Genomic DNA, 23536 nt, shown 5'->3' on the forward strand with positions numbered 1-23536 from the left:
GTGAGAAGGTCCAAGGTGGAAGCAGAAAGGCAAACAGCATTTGCCAAACTATGGGCTGGAGAGAGCCCAAAACAGCGTTCAGCATCAAGTGCTAGAGCACCCGCAACGTGCTCATTCCAGCCTTTGCCAACAGCCTGCAGTGAAACCTGGTGGAGCTCCACACAGCCAGTAGCCCTGGCAGAGCCCCAGGGGCTGCCCCCACTCCAACTTCCTTCTCTCAGCCACTTGCCTACACAGCAGATAAATCCCAGAGCACCCACAACAGCTTTCCTCCATCCCCGAGCACAGCAGAGCCTTCGTCCCCCTTCACAGGCCCTACTCCAGTTGCAAAAATCCCAGCAAGATGACCTACTCCTACCTGCTAACATGGAGGAATCGTAGAATGACAGAACAGTTTGGGTTGGAAGGACCTTCCCAGCTCCCCCAGTGCTCCCCCTGCCATGAGCAGGGACATCTGCACCAGCTCAGGTTGCTCAGAGCCCCGTCCAGCCTGGCCTGGGATGTCTCCAGGGATGGTTCAGCCACCACCTCTCTGGCCAACCTGGGCCAGGCTCTCACCACCCTCAGCATAAAAAATTCCTTCCTCATGTCTAACCTGAATCTCCCCTCCTTTAGTTAAAAACCATCACCCCTTGTCCTATTGTGACAGGCCCTGCTAAAAGGTCTGTCCCCATCGTTCTTATTGGCCCCTTTTAAGTACTAAAAGGCCACAATATAGTCTCTGAAAGGTGAAAAGGAAAAAGCGTGAAACTCAGGAAACCTGCACACCTGCTCACCTGAAGACTGCGTTCCTGACCTGTGATGGAAAGGACAATGGGTGCCACAAAGAAAGAGCAATAAGCCGCTGAGCGCAGCATCCTTCCCCCATAAAGATGTTCACTGCAGCTTCAGCCCTGCTCCACACCCCTCTACTCTGCTGTCTTCGATGTTTTTTGGATCCTGCCCAGCCAGGCTGTAAATCCCCCAGGCTGAGGACAAAACACAGGAGCCACATCACTGTTCATGCCCTGTAACACAAAACCTCCACCCTAGAAGCCCAGATCACCTGGAAAAGGTACAAGAGAGGGACAGCACTTAGCGCAGGTGGGACAACACCTCCCACGATGCCCATCAGCCCTCACAAGTGATGCCCTGCATCAGTGTGGGATGCTGTGGGTCGGGTCCCCAAGCATGGGGACAGTGAGGAGTGTCACCCCATCCCACGTGGGGACCCTGCGGGCTGTGATTCACCGCAGCAAAGGCATCAGGGTGCAGGAGAGCCAGCAGCGCTGCCAGAAAGGGCAAAGAGCCCAAAGTATCTCCAGGACATGCTGGTGCCTCCTCTTGACACATTAAAAGATAAAACAAAAAACCCCACCTCCATTAAATCAACCAAAACCATAAACCCCTGAATTGATACCATTTAAAAACAGCAACCACCTCTCCTAAGCACAGTTCTCATTCCAGAGAGGGAGAAGTGCCAGAAATCAACTCAAAATTTTGGCCGATTCTCTGTGGAAGAAATTCAGCTGCTTTGCTGATAAGCAGCAATATAAATCTCTAAGCTGGAGAGGTAGATCATTAAGGGGAAATGTTTAGAGAAATTAAATCCTTTTTCCTGCTTCTTATGCTAATAGGGAAAACCAAGCTGATTTGCAGGACAACATTTAGCAATATCTAATTCATCAAAGTCCCCATCTGTTCTCATTCTCATGCTGAGTTTGTCAAAAATCAGCTTTTCTTCAACCAACACCCGCCTCACTTTTAACCATAAGAGGCCAATTCTGGAGAGATTTGTAAATAAACCACTTCTGCAAATCTAGCCAGGAAAAAAAAAAAACAAACCAGACAGGCAAGACAGGCAAAGGGCTTGATCAATAGGATTGAGGAGAGATGCTGAAGCAAATATAGAGAAAAATAAATCTCCTAAAAAATCTCCTAAAAAACTGTCCTTCTGATGGCAAGTGATTCTGAACTGGTTTGTTACACCGTTCTACCTATTCACAGTTATTAAAGCAAACAGATCAGCAATATATTTAAGCAAAACACGCTGTGGAGCACATCGTATCTCCAAACTTGGGAATTATGGGTTTAAGTAACATATTCTCCTTTAAGGGCAGGATTATTCAGTATGTTCATGTATTCCATTTATTTGGCAATTTATACTGGAGTATTTAAAGTGTATAAATACCTGTGCTGGAGCAGAGTTGTAGGCTCAACAGTTAAAATACAGTGATAAATGATAAATTATAGTTAATACAAGACTCAGAGGCTGCCGCTCAACAGTTTGCTGCTGTTCCAATTACTTTGTGGCCTGGGGGGGCTCGAGAACTTCTTGCCTTTGGCAACACCACAGTGGGGTAGGCAGCCCCTTGCTCCAGAAAGCAAACAAAGCGCAGATACCTGTTGTCATCTCTAGAATAACCAAAAATATTTACACTTCGTGCTTTTACCATCCTCTTTTAAGCTCTGAAATCACCTCAGGTCCCTCTGTAGAAGGAACATTTCCAACACAGGTCCAAGCAATCTCTCTGTAGCATCTCCATGTTGCCACCATGTGGTCACTCGGCTCCTCTCGCTTCCTCTCCTTTTGGCCACGTAACTTCTTCCACAACTCTCCAGAGTAAAGTTAGAGCAGCCCTTTGGGAGATGTGCTCCAAAGCCTTTTAAAAAAAATAACATGTAAAAAAATATATATCTATATATACATACCCAGAATGGAGCACATCTCTAGTTTGGAGCCTTTGACGTTCTTAAAGCAGCGTGATGAGCTTTAGCTCTTGGTCAACTACTTAATTATAATTGACAAAAGCAAAAAGTGATGCCCTTGAGCTCCTCCCAAGGCAGGGGGACCCACCGGTGTGCTCCCCCCACAGCCCTGCAGCCCCAGTCTCAGCAGGAGCTGAAACCCCTGGAGCAGGCTGCAGCTGGGTTCTCGATTTTCTAGGTGTGCAGAAGAAAAACTGAGGTGTTTTCAAGTGACCACAGGACATCCAGATATCATGGACAATCTGAGGGACTTCAGTCAGCATGTCTTGCAAAAATAATAATAATAAAAATATCTCTTTGGCAGCCTCCTCCAGCCCAGTGAGGTCTTGCTACACCACCCCATGGTGGTTTGAGTTTTAGTCATCGCTGCGGAACTTCAGCAGAGCATGGAGATAAACAACTCTGACAGCTCCTGGCACAGTTTGCTCTTGCCATCTCTCACGCTTCAGAAAACATACAGAAACCTCCAAGAAAAACTCAGATCCCACTGAGGGGGCCCTGGTCGGCTTCAGCGATCGCTCCCCGCTGGGCTGGCAACTGGCTGGAGCCTCGAAGGATCTGGAAGTGGATGGATCATCCTTGTCTGATGCATCAAACCAGACAGTTCCTTCAGAAACCTGTCACGACACCCACCATGCACATCAAACTGACTACAAACTACTGTATTTAAAAATATACCATAGCAGAGACTGCACACGGATTATTCTCCCTGAACAAGAGAGATTTCAGAAACATTTTGCTTTTATCTGTTGTCACACAGGATTTCATTGATTGGCTCTTGTGTTCTCATGTCACCACTCACAACAGATCAGCATCTCAAAACCTTTGGGAATTTCGGCCACGGGCACAAGCTCTAGCCTAAGGGGGACACCTCAGATGTAACGTCTATTTCTGCTCAGCTGCGTGTACACAAGGCCCGCACCAACATCTGCTTAATACTGAGTATTTAATCCTGAGTTATTGTTAACAAAGTCTTGTTGAATTTTTTTTTTTTTTTTAAAAAGCTCTGTGTAAGACCACACTTCACGTCCCTCCCAAATACTTGACAAGGGGATGGGAAGAAGAGGAAGAAGAGGAGGAAAGGGTTACTTATCCTTGGAGAACCACTCCTCAAATCATCAGAGAAATCAGCTCTGTAGTCCTGTAAACAGTCAGGAAGATTCAACAGGGGAAATGTATGATATTTTTCTGGGACTGAGACAGCCTACGTGTAGAAAGCAGCCAAGCTCTGCAGGCATGGGTAAGAAAAGGCTTTGCTCAGCCATCGTTCATTCTCTGACAGTAACAGCATCGGATCTTGAGAGCCAAACGGGTCCTCGCTCCCCTCTCACTCCTACGGTACAGCTGCCAACCATGTTCACTTTATAACCTGCCCATTTCTTCATGTCCAGGCTCTTCCCATTGAGGTAGAAGAATCAAGGGAATTCAAAACCAGCATCCGTCCAAAAAAAAAAAAAAAAAAAAATCCAAACCCAGCACTTGGCCTCCTTAGGTTTCATTTTCTCCTTTTTTTTTTTTTTGACAGATTAAACTGCAATTCCAAGACAAATACGCACCGTGGTCTGCCAGTGGATAAGATCTTGGCTCATCTGAGGGCTCAGGTAGAAGAGATTTACATCAGCAGGGCTAAGAGCAGGTCTGAGCTTCACTGAAAGAGAACAAACCCAGTGCAGTGACAGGAACAGGGCGAGTAGCCTTTCCTTGTCACCGCAGTGGCACCGGTTGTGCCAGGAATACAACTGGGAAAGGACACACCGGTTAAACTTGACTTGTGGAAATGGCGTCCTGGATCCCTGCGATTCCAGCCACAGGCAAGGAGAAATCTGTAACTGAGCAGCACTTTCCCTTCAGTTGATAGTCTTGATAAAGCAAGTGCAGAGGGGAGGAACCATCCCACATACTAAGCAGTTTTAAGGAATATTCAGACATAATCTTTCTGAGAAATTACCAGTCACACAAGGGGGAAGGTGGGGGGAAAGACACTGAGGTCCAGGCCCAGCAGAGCATAAAGACTTTGCAAGGAGAAGCACAGCTAAAAAAAATTATCTTTAATGATAATCTTGCATTAGTGGTTTCTCACATAACATTTTTAAAACTTCTTGATATAAGAGGCATAATTTAACTTACAAATGAAGCTAGTGCACTTCGAGGCTCTCCAAAAGGAAAGGTTTGGTTTTGGATCCACCTTTCACTCAACCCACACAAGACCCAAATACCAGGCATTCCTTAGTTATTACAATTATCGGTGCATTCTCTCTGGCCAGAGCTGCGTCACAGCACAGAGAACTTCTCCATCAGCAAAAATCAAATCCCAGTACACAGGCGATAGTATTGTCAGAAACAGGACAATATTCCAGGAGGTTTTTGGAAGCCTGGGTTTGTATGCAAGAAGGTCAAATACAAGAAGTGCTAGAACAGGGCTATGTATATACTCAAGTACTTCACCAGATTAATACATGAAAGGAATAAACATATTTCCTTTAAGGTATCTGTTAAATGTCAGATGCGTACCTAAGAACTAGCTGTCTGGATCTGTCTTGCAGTTAAGAAAATAGAAGCAATGCTAAATGGAAATGAAACTGGTATCTGGAAAGTTTTAAAGAGCTAAATGTGGAAAAGTGAGGAAAAAGAGCAGGTTGAGGCAGAATCTCTTCTAGAAAGTTGCTGAAGCCCACAGCAAGATAAGGAGTTCAGCAAGGTAAAGAAAAGCTGACCCAGAAGAGTAGTCAGAACGGAATTCAGGGGAGAGCCAAAGGTGACGCTGGTCAGGTCAAACCACCAACCCCAGCTGACACAAAAAAGGAGATAAGACAACTGCAGGAGGCAGATTCCCTCTTATTTAAAGCAAAGAAGCCTTAAAATTAACATTAGCATTGTACTTTGGTGTTTCCAAACATCAAACCAGTGCTATAGCATACTGGAATTTCTCCTTCCTCATGGGTCTTTGTCACAACTAAAACTATTTGTTTCAAAAGCAAACCTACAGCTGACTGTCAACCTCGCAAACACCAACTGCCAGCTATGCATAGTTGCTTTTTTGTTTCTCATCAGGCTAGTCCAAATAATTTTAACTATGTAAATATACTTCAGCTTGACTTTTTTCTCCTTTTTTTTTCTTTTTCCTTTGGACTGGCTATAATTTTCTGTTATATGTAATATATTGAGTGGAAGAGTACAGAAGTGAGACTTTTATGAGCGTCCACTTGATTCTCCAGGGAATCCATATTCCTTGTTCCTGTTGGGGAGGAACTGCAAGAGTATTTGTGCACTTAAAAATCCACACATTTGGACCGAGAGCCCACACACAGACCTACCATGTCCTCAATGCTTACTCCTAAGAGAAGAGATGGTGGAAAGTGCAAGGGAAGAGGCAAGACAGAGTCTCCAAGGACAAGATTTGCACCAGGTTGGCTGTTACTCGGCGGTGCTTTGAGCACATCTTGTCCTGATTTGTTTCTTCCTCAAGAAGCCTCTTTCATTCCAGAGCTCATACAATTCTGAATTAAGCCTCCCACTCCAAAATAAACTCACCGATGTTGACCCCTTCAGCTGGTAAGATTTGATACACAACGTGTAGGTGGAAGAGGGGAGGAGCCCAGCTGTAGCTGATTACGCAAATACAGAAAAAAAAAGTTACAAAGAACTGAATTTTAAACATCATTTGTCAACTCCAGCCTATATTCTTTTTGCAACACAAGCATCCATTTTATTACCATCGCTGTCAAGCTGAGTAGGCATAAAAGCTCCTTCCCAAACCATAAAACAAACCATCTAACCAAAATCATAAGTGTCAGCTCACGCTACCATGAAGTACCCAAGCCACTCCCAATTGAAAAACACAAGTGCTTCAGTCCAGATTTAGTTTGAAGTATTACTCCAACTTGTCTTTCCAAAAAAACTTATCACAAATGCTATAGTGTTATGATTTTTTCCCACGGAAATAGCTGTGGTTTTGTTTCGCTGCTAAACAGCAAGATATTGTCTTAAACAAAAAAGACACGCACACAGGAATCTAAAGTTGGTGGGTATTTTTTACTTGAAGACTCTGTGAAACATTAAAAAAACCCCCTATTATTACAGTTAATTCATTCTTCCTGGATTAAATTGGACATCTTCAGTCAAGGTGATGCTATGGAAAGGGCATTCTGACTTTTACAAAACTGATATTCAAGCATCATCAATATACACAAAGGACAGGCTCTGACACACGTTTGTTACATTGCAACCCTCACTCAGCCTCAATAAACATCTTTGGAATAGAGATCTAAAAAAAAAAAAATCAAGAAACTTAAATACGGGACAAAACCATAAGATTATTAACAATATGAACAGTAAGATTTACAGAGACCAGCTATCACAGGCTGCCTGTGGACAATGAGAACAGAACTGGCAGAAATGACGATTCACAGCACAGGTCTGTCACACAGAGGCTGGATTCCAGCAGCTCGGAACACCAAGGACTGAGAGGTGGTTTTGGAATTTGGTTACTTGCCTAAGGCAGGGAGGCGGTAAGAACAGGTAGGTGAGCAGGAGGCAAAGGCCAGGTAAATTAGCGCTAGGAATTCTGGTAAAACCAGGAGTCTAGAAGTCCAGCAAGGAAAAAAAGAAAAAAAAGTTGGTTGTTCTTTTAAAACGAAAAGTTTGCCAAAAGTTATCAGTATACACTTTTTGTATCGCACAGTTTTAGAGTAACTAAAAAATTAGAAAACCCTGCATTTATAACAGCTACATTTAAATATATTCCAAGTGGAGTTAGCCCATACAGTTCAGTTTTTAAAACAATTCATTCGTCCCTCACAACAGCATTCAGCATTTCTGTGACCCATTTCCTCAAGCCATCTCCAAACTAACAAAATGCACCATTTATCAAAGATGGTGCTCCTAGTTCTCCTTAGTACATCACAGATTTATTGCTTTATTTTACCAGTGACAAGGCTATGATCTAAAGTTTTAGAGAATTTAAGGCAACCCCACAAGACCAAGACCTTAAGGGCATCTACAGCACACAGTGGTCTTCATTCGAACACCAGGAAAAGCTCAGTATTTAAAAAAAAAAAAAAAAGGACAAAACCACTCCAATTTTAAGCAAAAGGACCCTTTCAAGCATTATTAACCCAGCACTGAAGTCATAAGTCATTCTAGAGCACCAGTGTTCACAAACAAGAAAAAAGTCAAAGGAGGAAGTTCCATCTTGCATAACAACTCACTCTTACTCATCTAAGAACTTGTTGGAAGATTCACTCAGATATTTGGAGAGCTGAATCACTTGTTTCCATTCATTATGTGGGGGATTAATTATGATCTGTCAGATACACTTAAAATGCAACTCACAAAGATGCACTGAAGACTGACAAAAAACACAGCGTATTCTTAACAGCTTTACAAGCCGATTCACCTGCAAGAACTCAGTTTTTCCCAATATTTCTTTCAAATCCCATGGATTTCATTATGAGCTCCTTGTCTGATGTTCTGTCTCCTTAATAATCACAAGGACAGCCTGGCTTTAAAATGCCAGGCTGCAGTGAAAACATCACCAAGACCATTTCTATGTTTGTGGTCTTAATTACTCATGACCAAGTTTACTGTTGACAAAGATGTATCAACTGCCAGTCATGCAAACCCACTCAGATGAATTTAAAACAAACAAAAAATGCAAACAAACCAACTAAACCAACAACAAAAGCAGCAAAATACCCAGCAAGCACAGGCTTGTAAAAAAAACTAAGTGTGCTGAGCATTAGGCTAACCCTTCCTTCGCAAAGACTTCAAAAATTAACTGAAAAAACATGGAAAATTCTTTACAAGCAATGCAAGATAACACTGGCCAAATGCGCAGGTGCACTCTTTTTATTTCTATATGGAGTGGAAACAAATACCATACAGAAAACAGCAGACTACAGGTTTTTTTTAAAGAATTAGGGTATGTTGTTTGAAGATGGGTTTTGTGAAAACAGAAAATATGACCTTCTGTAAAAGAAATTAAGAAGCAGTTATTTCAGCTTCAGAGCAGGTACAACCTGACCAGATTCGCAGTAAAATTTGATTAAGCAGAAATCACGGATGATGTATTAAAAATAGGCAGAGTCCTACTGCCACACAGCAGGAGGAATAGATGAGGATTTGCACTCGGCAGAGAACCCTGCGTGTAAACTATTCCCATCTGAATCAGAATCATTGAGACAAACAAGACTTTATGGTGCTACTTGTAATTTTTTTCTAAAGAATTACTTCACCATGAAGCTCATATATTTTTCTACAGCCTTTCCTAAAAGAAATGGACGCAAATAGCAGGTTTTGGGTCAGCCAGAGAATCCGGACTACACAGAGCGCTCGTAGTAACTTCCATCTGGGAGGATGGCAAAGACTTTTGTTCAGAAGGAAATTCTCTTCCTCTAAGTGAACAGAGAAACTTTCATTTCTTTGGAAGAAGACTGGGGGGTTGTAGCACTCATTGTCATAGCAGAAAGCAGGTTTTGTCACATAAAAAACCTGGAATGGGTCCCATAACTGAAGGAACTTTTCCCCTCAGCATTTCCTCAGAGCACAACTAGATAGATTTATACTGAGAAACCTTTTTGAACGCTGTAACAGCAAAAAGGTTAGTGCATTTTCCTTGCTAATGTTCCCTAATGCAACAAGTACACTGGTATACATTCTGTTAAAAAATATCCCTGTGGAACAAATCTTTCATGAAGCCATATAATTTCCTTGCACTTCTCTGCACACAGAAGTTTCCGCCACTTGCAACAGCATGTTTTAGTTTTGAATACCTGAAGCCAAACATATTTTCTTCTTACTTTTTTCTGAATTCATTAAATGCATCAATATTAGCATGACAGGAGTCAACCTCTTCAAGCTGAAGAATTTGACGTTTAGTTCCTTTTGAGTTGATGACTCAAACACTAATCCTGTATGTAAATAAAGTTAAGATTTATCCATCGCAGCAGCGGGGTTCACTGGGCGCTGCCTTACAGCACTTGGTGACGAGTTTCTGCTGGACACCTCTTTACTCTCCGTTTCATCATCTGAAATATCTTCCTTATCTGCTTCTTGCTCTTCATCCAGCTTTTTCAGCAGCTGAGCTGACTCTGGAGCTAGCTTTCCTTAAGGAGAAAGGAAAATATTCATACACAAACACATACCATTTACCATGTGAAATACACTTTGTTAACGTCGCAGCACTTCAATGAATTTAATCCAGGTAGCACTTGTTGCTAGCATGAAGTTACCCACAGGTCAAGTATGAACAGATAACCTAGACAAATTATTATAAAACTTCCTCCAACTTTGAAAAAAAATGAGTCGGGATCCTACAAACCATAAACCAGCATTCAGATCTTCTTCCGTGACATTTTAAGATTACCTTGAAAAATTCCAGAGACTAACCCCAAACTGAATCACTTACTATCCACGGAAAAGCAAATTCACTTTTAATTCTCTCTTGGCCCCTAAAACTTATGCAATCCCTCAGCTTTGCAACACTGAGAGCTCCACTCAAAACTTTTATCTCCCTGCACATACGGAATTTCATATCTTGCAGGTATGAAAAAGCTGTAAAAACATTTTAACTCCTAAAAAAGTTTTTTACAGAATACAAACCTACTATAAACCCTAAGGACAAGCTGCTGCAGGTAAAGCAATGCATCAATCACAAGTGTAAACTTCTATGCTAAATCTCACGTCCTGCAGATACAAGTTACACACTGGTATTTATTAAATAAGATTTACCAAACAGCTCCACTCAATTAGAAGTTACAGCGGGCTTACTTGAATGAGGGTATGGTGGCGGTCTGTGCCTTTTGGATGGACAGATACAGTCTGCCAAGAACACCATTACCTGAAACCAAAGAAAGACAAGAGTAAACCTCCAAACATCCTGCACATTAGAATTACAGAATCATTTTGGTTGGAAAAGACTCTCAAGATCGCTGAGTCCAACTGTTAACCCACCCCTGGCACTAACCCATGTCCCTCAGAACCTCATCTCCACATCTGTTCAATCCCTCCAGGGATGGTGACTCCACCACTGCCCTGGGCAGCCTGTTCCAATGCCTGACAACCCTTTCTGGGTAGAAATTGTTCCTCAGATCCAACCTCAACCTCCCCTGGCGCAACTTGGGGCCGTTTCCTCTCATCCTGTCGCTTGTTCCTTGGGAGCAGAGCCCATCCCCCCTGGCTCCAAGCTCCTTTCAGGCAGTTGCAGAGAGCGAGAAGGTCTCCCCTCAGCTCCTGTTTTCCAGGCTGAACCCCCCAGGTCCCTCTGCCACTCCCATCACACTTGTGCTCCAGCCCCTTCCCCAGCTCTGTTCCCTTCTCTCAACTCGCTCCAGCACCTCAAGAGCTTTCTTGTCGTGAGCGGCCCAAAACTGACCTCAGGATTCGAGGTTTTGCCTCACCAGTGCCCAGTACAGTGGGACGGTCACTGCCCTGGTCCTGCTGACCACACCAGTGCCAATATAAGCCAGGATGCTCGTGGCCTTTTTGGCCACCTGGGCACACGCTGGCTCATATTCGGTCGCTGTCAGCAACACCCCCAGGTCCTTTTCCACCGGGCACTTTCTTCCACTCTCCCCCAAGCCTACAGAGTTCATAGAGTTGTCGTGACCCACGTGCACAACCCGGCACTTGGTCTCGTTGAAACTCATGTAATTGGCCTCAGCCCATCGATCCAGCTGGTCCAGATCCCTCTGTAGAGGTATCTAAGTGGTGTAGCAGGTCATTAACCACTTCCCTTTGGATCACTGGGGCTTCATTCCGCTCCCTGTCTTCCAGCTCAGGGGGCTGTGTACCCCGAGAACAACTGGTCTTACTATTAAAGACTGAGGCAGAATCAGTGTAATACACAGTAGTCACAAGCCAATCTGTGCCAAGTGCTTCACTTACAAGTCCCAGTGTCAGTCCCGAAAATAGAGTTGCCAATACAAAAACAGCATAGGAGCCCCAGACCGGCAGTCCGACATTTTCTGTTAAATAACCATGGCAGTGCTGGAATAAAAGACAAGAGAATAATTTCAAGAATAGCTGAATATTATGTCTGTTAAGACAAAATAAAGCAGCGGTCTAAGCACATACCCTGATCCACATCGACAACTGAAACAAGGCTGACATACTGCTCATCCTGAAACAAAACAGAAAAATATAAATGAAAACATTTTTTCAGCCAGTCACATACCTGTATCTTCTGGTTTGCCCGACTAGTCATTATTTAGTCCCATGTTGAACAGCTTTCTGCTCATGTCCGTTTTCCCTTCTAACTAGCTTGATTTTTATCTTCTGCTTTGTACTTTTCATACCAACATCAGCACATACAATGTTCCGCACAGGGACAAGTATGAATTCACAAACCACCTTGATGTGGATCTGCTGACATATGAATTGGAGTTACTTTTGGTTATGTTCTAAGTTATATTTGGGCCAGCAGTCTATGAGAAGCCAACTGGAATTCTCTTCAAGATAATAAGAATTAAGCATCTGGACATTTAATTAAAACAAAAAATTAACCTATTAAATAATCAGGTTATATAAGAACTGAGAGATGTTTAGACACTTAAGTTTTGCTATATTTTACACACAAGTGAAAAGGACCAGGCTATCTGCCAGGTACATGCTGCTAATTCTGACATTTCCCCATTATTGCAAAACTTCAGCATTAGGTATTCGCTATCTGTAAAGGAGAATTTGAAACATTAAGCCAACCTAAGCTGCTAATGGCTGAGCCACAGAAAAAGTCCATTTCATACTGTTTCACTATATGCAAAAAATGGAGCTGCTACTGTGCACTTCTAACAGAAAACTTATTAATCCTAAAATTATTCCCCTTTTCACACATTGCTTGGCGTGGGCTAATAGTTTGTAGATCAGCCACACAGCTTGAAGATTCAAACAGCACTTCGAGTAGACAAAGTAACAATGCTGAGCTTCCTAGAAGAGCCACAAAAAATGTAAAATGTAACATTTCATAACCTGAGCACTGCTACAGCACAGTTACTACAGAGGTGTTTCAGCCCTCATTGCTCTAATAGAAGAAAAAGCATGAACGATTTGGTTCATTTGCCTCAACCAACAGTGTCCCCAACACGCTTTATCACTCACAGTTACTCAACTACTCTGAAACCACCACACAGCATGTGCAGGAACAACTAAAAGCACTTCAAAGCCACAAAACCAGAAAGAATTCCACAGAGAGTGTTTCTCCTCAGATGACAGAGTCTCCCCACTTCACTTCTCCTTCAGCAAGGAACCTTCACCCTTCCACTCTGTTTTTAACTTTGTCTTTTCTTAAATGGCCAGCCCATATCTTACAACTACACTCCTACATTGTTTCCCAGTTTTTATTGCTAATTTCCTAGAATTTTGCTGGGCAAAACATCTTCCTACTATATAAAAAGAAGAACTTAAGTGTTACCTACAAGAGCTAGTAAAACAATACAGCCACCTCCAACTATTTGAAGCCTCAAAGTAAACCTTAAGCTGTCCACAAGGAAGCAGCACACCTAAGGACCTGTCCCAGCACATCCTCAAAGTGTGTGTGTTTGACAACTAATTATAATAAAAAAACATACCAAAACTTACAGGAAAGAGGAAGGACCAAACCATGATGAAACTGGTTCAATAGATTTCCATTCCTGGTCACTGATGAAATTTATAAAATCAGTTTTAGTTCTTCCCCCTTGGTATCTCCTGAACTCTCCATCTTTACAACTGTAAAACAAACCAACAAAAAAGTCCTTTATTTTGGACTGTCCAAGCATGCACCATTTGCTTCCACTCAACACATTTCCTCCCACCACCTTGTCTTTTTTTTCTTTTTTATCTGATTTACATGATACTGGCTCTAAAATGTTTTACGAAACTCTTGACTACAAGTATTTCTAGGATCTTGACTCCACATGTATCTTGGCTACCTTTAGGTTACAATTCCACAAAAAGATAATGATCTTTCCAATGCACTTGCCACATAACTGCATTAAGATCAGCCTACAGAGAAAAGATTGCAAAATGGAGACACCCATGAAAACACAGAATAAATAAGGCCTGAAGGGAAAAGAAAAAAAAAAAGCTGGCAGTGCTGTAAGGTCACAGCGGGTAAGACAGTTGTCTCTGTGTAAAGTAACCCACATTCTTAGAAAGCATGGTAAACATTAATTTGTCCCCTAAAAATGAAAAATGAAGTCCTCTCTCCTCCAAAAAATTCTGCTGCATTGCATACTTACTGATAGATGGTAGGAAGAGCTGTTATGATAAATCGTCCACTTAATCCTGTAAGAAAACAGTTATTTTCAGAATAGTAGAGCAATCTTGGGTAAGAAAAGGCAAGAAATTTTGTTATACACCAAAATAAAAACAGCTACCCCCAGGTATCAATCTTCAATTAAGAACAAACACTTGTGCATATCAAAGTACTGCACACAGTCTAAAGCGACGTTCCTGCACAAAGAGCAAGAAAGTTTCACCACAGGGAAAAAAAGAAAGCTGTCCGGGATAACAGCACTACTTGACTACTTTGGCTGTAGCTCTTGAAAGAGAGATACTCTCCTTTTCCAGCAAGATCTGGAAACTCCAGTGCTTGCAGAAAATAACCCAAGTAAGGCAGGTTTCAAAAGTTCTTATGTGACTTTGGAGGAAAATATCAGCATGGAGGAGGTCATTTTTACAAACTCCACACACACGAGGGCAATTCAGCAAAGTGAGTTTCAGCTGAGGGACCCCAGACTGCTTGTACTGTCTTTTGCCAACAAAGGGAGGTACTACTACAGGGAAGGCTGAAAACACATTTTTTGCTCTGTATGATGCTTAAAAATATAAAAAAAATCTTTAAATCCTCTAAGTTACTTTCTTGAGAAACCTTCTTGTTTCCTTTACCTACCAAGAAAGACGAGACTGCTTAGTCTATATGGAATCATAGAACCATTCTGGTTGGAAAACGCTCTCAAGATCATCAAGTCCAACTGTTAACCCACCCCTGGCACTACTCCATGTCCCTCAGAACCAAATCTCCATGTCTGTTCAACCCCTCCAGGGATGGTGACTCCAGCACTGCCCTGGGCAGCCTGTTCCAATGCCCAACGGCCCTTTGCAGGAACCCAGATCCAACCTCAACCTCCCCTGGCGCAACTTGAGGCCATTTCCTCTGGTCCTGGCGCTTGTTCCTGGGGAGCAGAGCCCGACCCCCCCTGGCTCCAAGCTCCTTTCAGGCAGGTCAGAGATCAGAAGGTCTCCCCTCAGCTCCTGTTTTCCAGCTGAACCCCCAGCTCCCTCAGCCGCTCCCATCACACTTGTGCTCCAGCCCCATTCCCTTCTCTCAACTTGCTCCAGCACCTCAAGGGCTTTCTCGTTGTGAGGGGAACAATCTGCCTTCAGACAAGGTCAGGAAAAGATCTTTACTTTTCCTACTGATTCGATCTGTTTTCTAGGGGCACATACACCGAGCGTTCCCCCGGGGTGACGGGAGGGCCCTGAGGGCCCCACCAGACTCTCACCCGGCTGCTCCGTCACATCCACTTTGGCAACGTTCACTTCCAGGTCCTCGCCCCACTCGGCAAACTTCTCCCACTCGGGCTGCAGGTTCTGGCAGGCGGGACACCACGGGGCATAGCTGCGGGCAGGGCAAGTCTGTCACGAACGGGCACCGCTCGGTCCCCCGCGGCCTCAGAGCGGGCCGCTCCCTCCCGCCCACTCCCCGGCAGCCCGAACGACCCCGTCCCGACTCACAACTCCACCATCCACTCGCCCTGCAGCAGCTCCTGCCACATGCCGTCCGACAGCACTTTCACGGGGCTCCGCTTGCCCAGCGCGGCCGCGCCGGCCGCCAGCGCCAGCCAGAGCAGAGCGCAGCACAGCCGGGCCGGCGCCATCTTGCCCCGCGCGCTTCCGCCTTCCGGCTGGCACCGCCCCACAACGCCTCGGCGCATGCGCATAAAAACTATTGCGCAACCCGCCAAGAATCACAGAAATTAAGGGATTGGCAGGGACCTCGAGAGGTCATCCAGTCCAATCCCCGTGCTGGAGCAGGAACGCCCAGGTGAGGTTACGCAGGAACCAGGCGGGTTGGAATGTCTGCAGAGAAGGAGACTCCACAACCTCCCTGGGCAGCCTGTTCCAGGCTCTGGCACCCTCACTGTGGAGAAGTGTCTTCTCATCTTTAAGTGGAACCTCCTGTGTTCCAGTTTGCGCCCATTGCTCCTTGTCCTATCACTGGTTGTCACTGAGAAGAGCCTGGCTCCATCCTCCTGACACTCACCCTTCACGCATTTATAACCATGAATGAGCTCACCCCTCAGTCTCCTCTTCTCCAGCTCAAGAGCCCCAGCTCCTCAGCCTTTCCTCACACGGGAGATGCTCCACTCCCTTCAGCATCTTCATGGCTGCGCTGGACTCTCTCCAGCAGTTCCCTGTCCTGCTGGAGCCGAGGGGCCCAGAACTGGACACAATGTTCCAGATGAGGTCTCACCAGGGCAGAGTAGAGGGGCAGGAGAACCTCTCTGACCTACTGACCACCCCCCTTCTAATCCACCCCAGGAACCATTGCCCTTCCTGGCCACAAGGGCCCACTGCTGGCTCATGGTCACCCTGCTGTCCCCAGGACCCCCAGGTCCCTTTCCCCTGCGCTGCTCTCCAATAGGTCATTCCCCAACTTATACTGGAACCTGGGGTTGTTCCTGCCCAGATGCAAGACTCTACACTTGCCCTTGTTGTATTTCATTAAATTTTTCACCGCCCAACTCTCCAGCCTGTCCAGGTCTCTGGATGGCAGCACAGCCTTCTGGTGTGTCAGCCACTCCTCCCAGTTTGGTGTCATCAGCAAACCTGCTGACAGTGCACTCCATTCCCTCATCCGAGTTGCTGGTGAATATATTGAATAATACTGGTCCCAGTACTGACCCCTGAGGCACTTCGCTAGATACAGGCCTCCAACTGGACTCTGCCCCATTGACCGCAACTCTCTGGCTTCTTTCCTTCAGCCAGTTCACAGTCCACCTCACTACCAGATTGTCCAGAAGAAGGGCTGGAAGGACGATCCAGGGAACTGTCAATTTAACCTCAGTGCCAGGGAAGGTCGTGGAGCAAATGATCTTGAGTAACATCATATGGCACATACAAGAGAACCATATGATGAGGCCCAGTCAACATGGGTTTATGAAAGGCAGGTCCTGTTTGACCAACCTGATCTCCTTCTATGAGAAGGTGACCCACCTAATTAATGAGGGAAAGGCTGTGGATGTTGTGTACTTAGACTTCAGTAAAGCCTTTGACACCGTATCCCACAGCAATCTCCTGGAGAAGCTGCAGCTCATGGCCTGGATGGGTGTGCTCTGCGATGGACAAAGAACTGGCTGGAGGGCCAGGCTCAAAGACTTGTGGTGAACGGAGCCAAATCCAGTTAGTGGCCAGTCATGAGTGGTGTTCCCCCCGTTTAATCTCTTTATCAATGATCTGGGTGAAGCGATTGAGTGCACTCTTAGTAAGTTTGCAGATGACATCCAATTGGGTGGGAGTGTTGATCTGCTGGAGAGTAGGATGGCCATACAGAGGGATCTGGACTGGCTGGATCGCTGGGCAGAGGCCAATTGTATGAGGTTCAACAAAGCCAAGTGCCGGGTCCTGCGCTTGGGTCACAACAACCCCAGGAAGCGCTACAGGCTGGGGAAGAGTGTCTGGAAAGCTGCCTGGCAGAGAGGGATCTGGGGGAGTTGATTGACAGCTGGCTGAATATGAGCCAGCATGTGCCCAGGTGGCCAAAAAGGCCAACAGCATTCTGGCTTGTACCAGGAATAGTGTGACCAGCAGGACTAGAGAAGCGATTGTGCCACTGTACTGGGCACTGGTGAGGCCCCACCTCGAATCCCGTGTTCAGTTTTGGGCCCCTCGTCATAAGAAGGACATAGAGGTACTAGAGAGAGTGCAGAAGAGGCAACGAGGCTGATGAGGGGCCTGGAGCACAAGTGTGATGGGGAGCGGTCGAGAGAGCTGGGGCTATTCAGCCTGGAGAAAAGGAAGCTGAGGGGAGACCTTATCACTGTCTACAACTACCTGAAAGGAGGTTGTAGCATTGTGGGTGTTGGTCTGTTCTCCAAAGTAGCAAGTGAAAGGACAAGAGGAAATGGCCTCAAGTTGCATCACAGGAGTTTAGATTGGATATTAAAAAAAATTCTTCGTGGAAAAGGTTGTCAGGCATTGGAACAGGCTGCCCAGGACTGTGATGGAGTCACCATCCCTGGAGGTGTTTAAAAGGTATTTAAACGAGGTTCTTAGGGACATGCTTTAGAGCTAGAGTGAGGTTAGGTTATGGTTGAACTCGATGATCCTGGGGCTCTTTTCCAACTTAAATGATTCTATGATTCTATTTTATGTTCTATGATTATGAGATTGCCATGGGCAGGCAGAGGATAACAAACCCAACGTGAATACCACCTTGCTCCCCCTTAGGATGCATCCTTACACATTGGAGTGACTTTTGGGGAAATATTCTGATAAAAGAAAACTTGAAATGATATTGTACTTGAACATGGCTTGAATGTGGAATTCTGGGTTTTAGTGCTGTATTGCAATTAATGTTGTTCTGCAGAACTTTGGAAAAAATGGGATGAAGTACGGTACTGTAAGTTAATTTGCTCTTATTGTTATCTAATAATTTTGAGACCAGAGAAGAATTTAAGTTGTTAAACTCTGATTCACATTGGAAAAAAAACCCCAACCAACCAACCAAACAAAACCAAACCAACAAACAAACAAAAAACCAAAACCTAAATGCTATGATGGATGTGAACTTGGGAAAGGTTGTATTTAAAAGTTGTTAGAATATGAACTGATTTGGATCTAGGAAAATGGGGATCAGAGTTAAGAGTTTTAGGATCTCTTGTACCTGGTGTTGGCACAGCTAAAGCTTTAAATACTTTAGAAAAATTAGGATGCTGGCTAGCTAAGCAAACTAACTGAACTTCTAAGGCTTTAAGTGGACTTTTGTTAGATGTAGATTCTGTAAGACATGCTACACTGCCGAACAGAGCCGCAATAGACTTTTTGTTATTAGCTCAAGGACATGGGTGTGAAGATTTTGATGGTATGTGCTGTACGAACTTGTCAGATCATTCTGAATCAATTCATAAAAGTATACAATTACTGAAAGAAGGAGTACAAAAGTTGTAAGTTGATGATGGATGGGATTGGTTGAATAAATTGCTTAGTGGTTGGGGGCTTTCAGGGTAGTTGTTATCAGTAGTGAAAACAGGACTGATTGTTTTGATGATTATTGTGGTTGTGTTACTAATCTTCCCATGCATAATTTCTGTGCTGCAAAGGGCCCTGCAGTGGACAATGAAGGCTATTTTTTTAGCACAAATACAAAAAGGGGGAATTGTGCGAAGCTATGGCAAGTCCCTGGATTCCATGACAGAGGGTATGGGAACAGAAGTTAGCATTCAAGATATTAAGGCCTACCCATGAGAAAGAGAGGAGTGAAGGAGTATCTGGACATATTAGGGTGTACCTGTGAGAAAGAAGGGAGTAAAGAGTAGCATTGACAATAGCAAAATTAGCCAATGATATGTTACTATTGCAGCCTGTAACCAGTAGTAAAAAGACTCATAAACTGGTAAAGACTATATAAAAAGGTGTTTGTGGCAATAAATGGAGACTGCTGTTTGTACTTAAGAACTTGGTCAATGAGGTTTTTCCGTCTCAACCGTGACAACAATAAGTTCCAAAACAGACTTTATTCTAGCTGGAATGTGTAGCATTTTGACTACATAAAAGACAGACTCGGATATCCGCTGAGGAGATTATTGGCGTGTGACTACAAAGAATCATGAAAATCCACGGTGTGCATGCATACACTCACCAGAAACCAAACTAGATGCCTCTCGCTCAAGGGCACCCAGAAGAAATATTCACTTGCCTGGTTTAGGCAAGGACTCGCTCAAGGGTATATCCAGCAGAGAAAAACAACCGCTCATCCAAGTGAGGAGGTGAGGCGCTCTCAGTCGTGGGAAGTCTCCTTGGACAGCGTCCCAGTCTAAGGGGAGGCCTCCAGTTCACAGAGCCGCTGCTTCGAGAAGGCCACTCCAAGGGGGGCTTTGACAGGGACCCCATTTTATAGCCTGGTCAGATCTGGCTGGGGGCATTACAACATGGTCCAGAAGCTTCTCAGCTTCTCCGGGAACGTGCTTTTGTTGAGGACCTTGTCAACAGACCGAGGGTCCCACCCCTCCTGCCCCCTCAGCCAGGGGGAGGTGAAGTCACCCTGCCCCCAGGTGTGGGGAGGACGTGACTGTCAGCACCATCCGAGGTGTGTACGTGGACACAGGCACAGTGGGGCACAAAGGGGCACAGTAGGTGCTGAAGAGCCATCAAGCGTCCTACTGAAGGCTCCGGATCCCCTCAGGGGATGTGCAGCTGCCACAAGGAAGCTGTAGACTGCAATGAGGTCAGCCCTCAGCCTTCTCTTCTCCAGGCTGAACAAGCCAAGTGACCTCAGCCACTCCCCAGAAAGAAGTCTTGCCCTCAAGGCCTTGCACCATCCTGGTCGCCCTCCTCTGGACACACTCAGAGTTTGACGTCCTTCTTCTCCTGTGGCGCCCAGAACCGCACACAGTGCTCCAGGTGGGGCCGCACCAGCGCAGTGTGCAGCGGGACAATCTCCTCCCTCGCCCGGCTGGCGATGCCGTGCTTGGTGTGCCTCAGGGCACGCTTGGCCCTTTGGGCTGCCAGGACGCGCTGGTGACTCATCTTCAGGTTCCCACCAACCCAAACCCCCACATCTCTTTCTGTTCGGCTGCTCTCCAGCCTCTCGTAGACTCGATGATCTAAAAGCTCTTTACCAACTGAGATGATTCTATGACCGTGTGATTTATCTTGAAGCTTGCCCAGTGCAGAGTCAGAGGTTGGCCTAGATGGTCCCTGTGCGCACCTTCCAATCCCAGGATGTTCTATGATTATGAGATTGCCATGGGCAGGCAGAGGACAACAAACCCAACGTGAAGCACCACGCAAGGGCCCGTGAAGAGCATGAACTCTGGCCCAGCCTTCACCGGGACGCCGGGGCAGCTGTGAGTGGGGCACACGGGCAGGGCTGGCCGGCGGGCGTGCCTGTGACGCGCTCTGGTGCCTGTGACATCAGAAGGGACGAGTCCCCGCGGGGCGGTATACGAGGGGCACCAGCGGCAGCGCTGCCCCAGTCCAGCCTGGGCCAGCGGTGAGTGTGCAGGCGGGGGGAGGGCGGGCTGGACGGGGGCCGGGGCAGAAACGCGGCCCCCGGGGGTGGGTACTCACCCTGCATGGAGGGCCCGGCCGCTCGCGGGAGCACCTTGGCCAGGGCACGGAGCCACCGCCGCCGGGGCTGGGGCGGCCCTTGCTGCCTCCCAGCTGCCTCGGCCCCGCTCCTACCTGCCCCTGCTCCCTGCGGCCCCCAGCCCCGCTCGCCCTGCACCGCCAGCCCCCTCCCTCCCACCCAGCCCCACTGAGCCCCTTCTCTCCCTTCTCCTGCAGGCCATGGCTATCATGGACATTTTCTTCGGAGCTTGGCAACTTCTTACCCTGAACGTGCAGTCGGTCGGCGATGACCTGGACGAGGAGACGCGCGAACGCATGGAGCAGCGTGCAGAGATGCTGAACCGGGAGATGACTCGGCTGTGGCAGGAGGTAGAGGAGATGAGCCAGGAGCAGAGGAGCCCAGAGCAGACGAACCAGAGGCAGAGCGGCTTTGCCTGGGCATCCCTGCTCCTCTCTGCCTTGCAGCACTGGCAGTGCTGGGCCATTGCTGGAGTCCTGGTCCTGCTCTTTGGGCTCTGCTGGTGGCTCAGGAAATGGAGCTGTGAGGCAGAGACACAAGAGGAGAGCTCTGACAGGGATGTGGAGGAGGAGGAAGACGAAGAAGGGAATGATGATGCAAATGACCCAGGAAGGTATTTGGAGGATGCCATACAGAGGCGAGTTCAGAACTGGGACAGACCTTGCGAGGCTGTGAATAGCCTGGTTGAAAAATTCATCATTCTCTTCAACAATGACTTCTTCAATACTAGTTTCCCAGTGCTGGAAAAAGCCATTGAGGTGGGCAGTGTCTTCGAAGGTTGGAGTCCCCATGAAGAAGACATCCCCTACTGCCTGCTTGTGCCCCTGAAGCCCCCCCGTGGACACATCTTCCACCTGGAGCCATGCTCCATGTGGCCCGGGAGGAACTTCCGCGTCCGTGTGGAGTTGGTGTGTACCTGTGGGATGGTGCAGCCGACACGAGAGACGCGTTGCTTCCTCCACGACCCCGAGGAGGAGCAGAGGAGGAATGAGGGCCCCAGCATCCTACAGGACCTCTGCACTGGCTCCTACCTAGACGTGCAGAAAACTGCTGAGTGGTTCCAGAAGATGGTGAGACGTTTCTGGAAGGATCTGCCTGAGTCAGCTGCGTACCGCCTAATGCCGCTGCCCTCCGAACGCTCCTGCAAATTCCGGGTCCTGCGAGGCTGGGAGAAAATGTTCTTGATTGAGTTGATCTTCGGGGTGCAGGAAGGCGACTCTGACATCTTCCTCAGCAGCCAGTATATAGAGGCTGCCTACACCTCAAGGACCTTGTGGCCAGAGACCTACGCTGTGGCAGAGATGAAGTTCTTCCGGCTTATCGCCAGCCAGGCACAGCCCGACAGCTTCCACCTCAGATGCCTGCAGCTCTGCACCCGCAGCCTGATGGGCAGAGAGTTTTCCGCTTACACCTTGAAGACAGTTGTGATGCACCTGCTGACCACCATGCCCCTGTCACACTGGCACAGGAGGCATTTCTTGCAGCGGCTGGAGGACATCATGGGGTACCTGCAGAGCTGCCTGAAGAAGAGATGCCTGAACCACTTCTTCATTGGCAATGATAATGTGCCTGATGTGATCATCTTGCCACTGGAATTGCGAATGACTGAACCGTTCAACATCTTCCAGCACCTGGCACAGAATCCTAACGCCCATGAGAACGCACAGCTTGAGTTTGAGGAGATGCAACATCGGCTTCATGGACTCTTGCTCCACGGACGCTGAAAGAGGTCTCCCTGCACAGAGCTGTGTTTGCGGAGGTCACAGCTGCTGGCAGGCGACGGTGTCTTCCAGGAAGCAAAAAGAGGGGAGAATGCAGGGCACGGAAAGGGAAGGGAACACCCTCTGCAGCAGCCCTCTGCCAGGAATGGCAGCGTTCCCCTCTCGATGGTCTCCCCAGCGCAGCAGCCGGTGATGACAAAGAGGATTTTCACCCTGCTTTCCCCTCTCACTCTCACGGCCACGGTGGCGATTTTTCGTTGGCCCAGATACTCTTGCTGGGAGCTCTGGCGGGGCAGGGACCAAGCGAGAGGCACCGCTCCGTGTGCCTCTGTGTGTCCTCTGGGGCCTGGGGGACACTGTGCCCACCCCAGACAGTCCCTGGGGAGCTGGTGCCACAGAACCGAGCATGCTGGACACGGGGAACACGCTGATCAGTCGGCAGCGGGAACTGGTGCCGCGCCTTTCCTCCCCAGCAAAAGCACACGCTGGGGAGAGGGACCCGATGCAGCTGAAGAGGCCATCGCGAGGAGGCTTGTGACAGGGACTCTGTTACCGCCCGGACAGCGACCGCACCCCTGACTTTGAGAGGGCCCATTCCTTCCGGGAGCTTTACTTTGTGTAGAGTTGCCAATAAAAGTTGTGTTTGAACAAATGCTGCATCCGTGAGTGTCTGTGCATCACTTTCTCGGGGAACACTGGCACAGGGTGCAGCTTCTCACAGAAGACACCCCTGTAATCCCTGGCAACCGAGACCTTGCCGCACTAAGCCAATACACTGCTG

At 46.9% G+C, this 23536-nt stretch overlaps 2 protein-coding genes across 2 annotated transcripts; one reads left to right on the top strand and one right to left on the bottom strand.

The window, feature by feature from the left end:
* Nucleotides 1-6737: 6737 nt before the first annotated feature.
* On the bottom strand, nt 6738-15615 carry TMX1 (thioredoxin related transmembrane protein 1). Its single transcript, XM_065635877.1, has 8 exons — nt 15460-15615; nt 15228-15343; nt 13962-14007; nt 13321-13449; nt 11821-11866; nt 11632-11733; nt 10516-10585; nt 6738-9851 (listed from the first exon to the last, which is right to left on the bottom strand). The coding sequence occupies exons 1-8, from the start codon at nt 15600-15602 to the stop codon at nt 9673-9675; spliced, it is 831 nt and encodes a 276-aa protein (XP_065491949.1). The 5' UTR covers nt 15603-15615; the 3' UTR covers nt 6738-9672.
* Nucleotides 15616-21303: 5688 nt separating this feature from the next.
* On the top strand, nt 21304-22758 carry LOC135989747 (inositol 1,4,5-trisphosphate receptor-interacting protein-like 1). Its single transcript, XM_065636781.1, has one exon. The coding sequence runs from the start codon at nt 21331-21333 to the stop codon at nt 22756-22758; it is 1428 nt and encodes a 475-aa protein (XP_065492853.1). The 5' UTR covers nt 21304-21330.
* The last annotated feature ends 778 nt before the right edge of the window (nt 22759-23536 follow it).

Source organism: Caloenas nicobarica, chromosome 5 (genome assembly GCF_036013445.1).
Source record: "Caloenas nicobarica isolate bCalNic1 chromosome 5, bCalNic1.hap1, whole genome shotgun sequence".
NCBI lineage: Eukaryota > Metazoa > Chordata > Aves > Columbiformes > Columbidae > Caloenas > Caloenas nicobarica.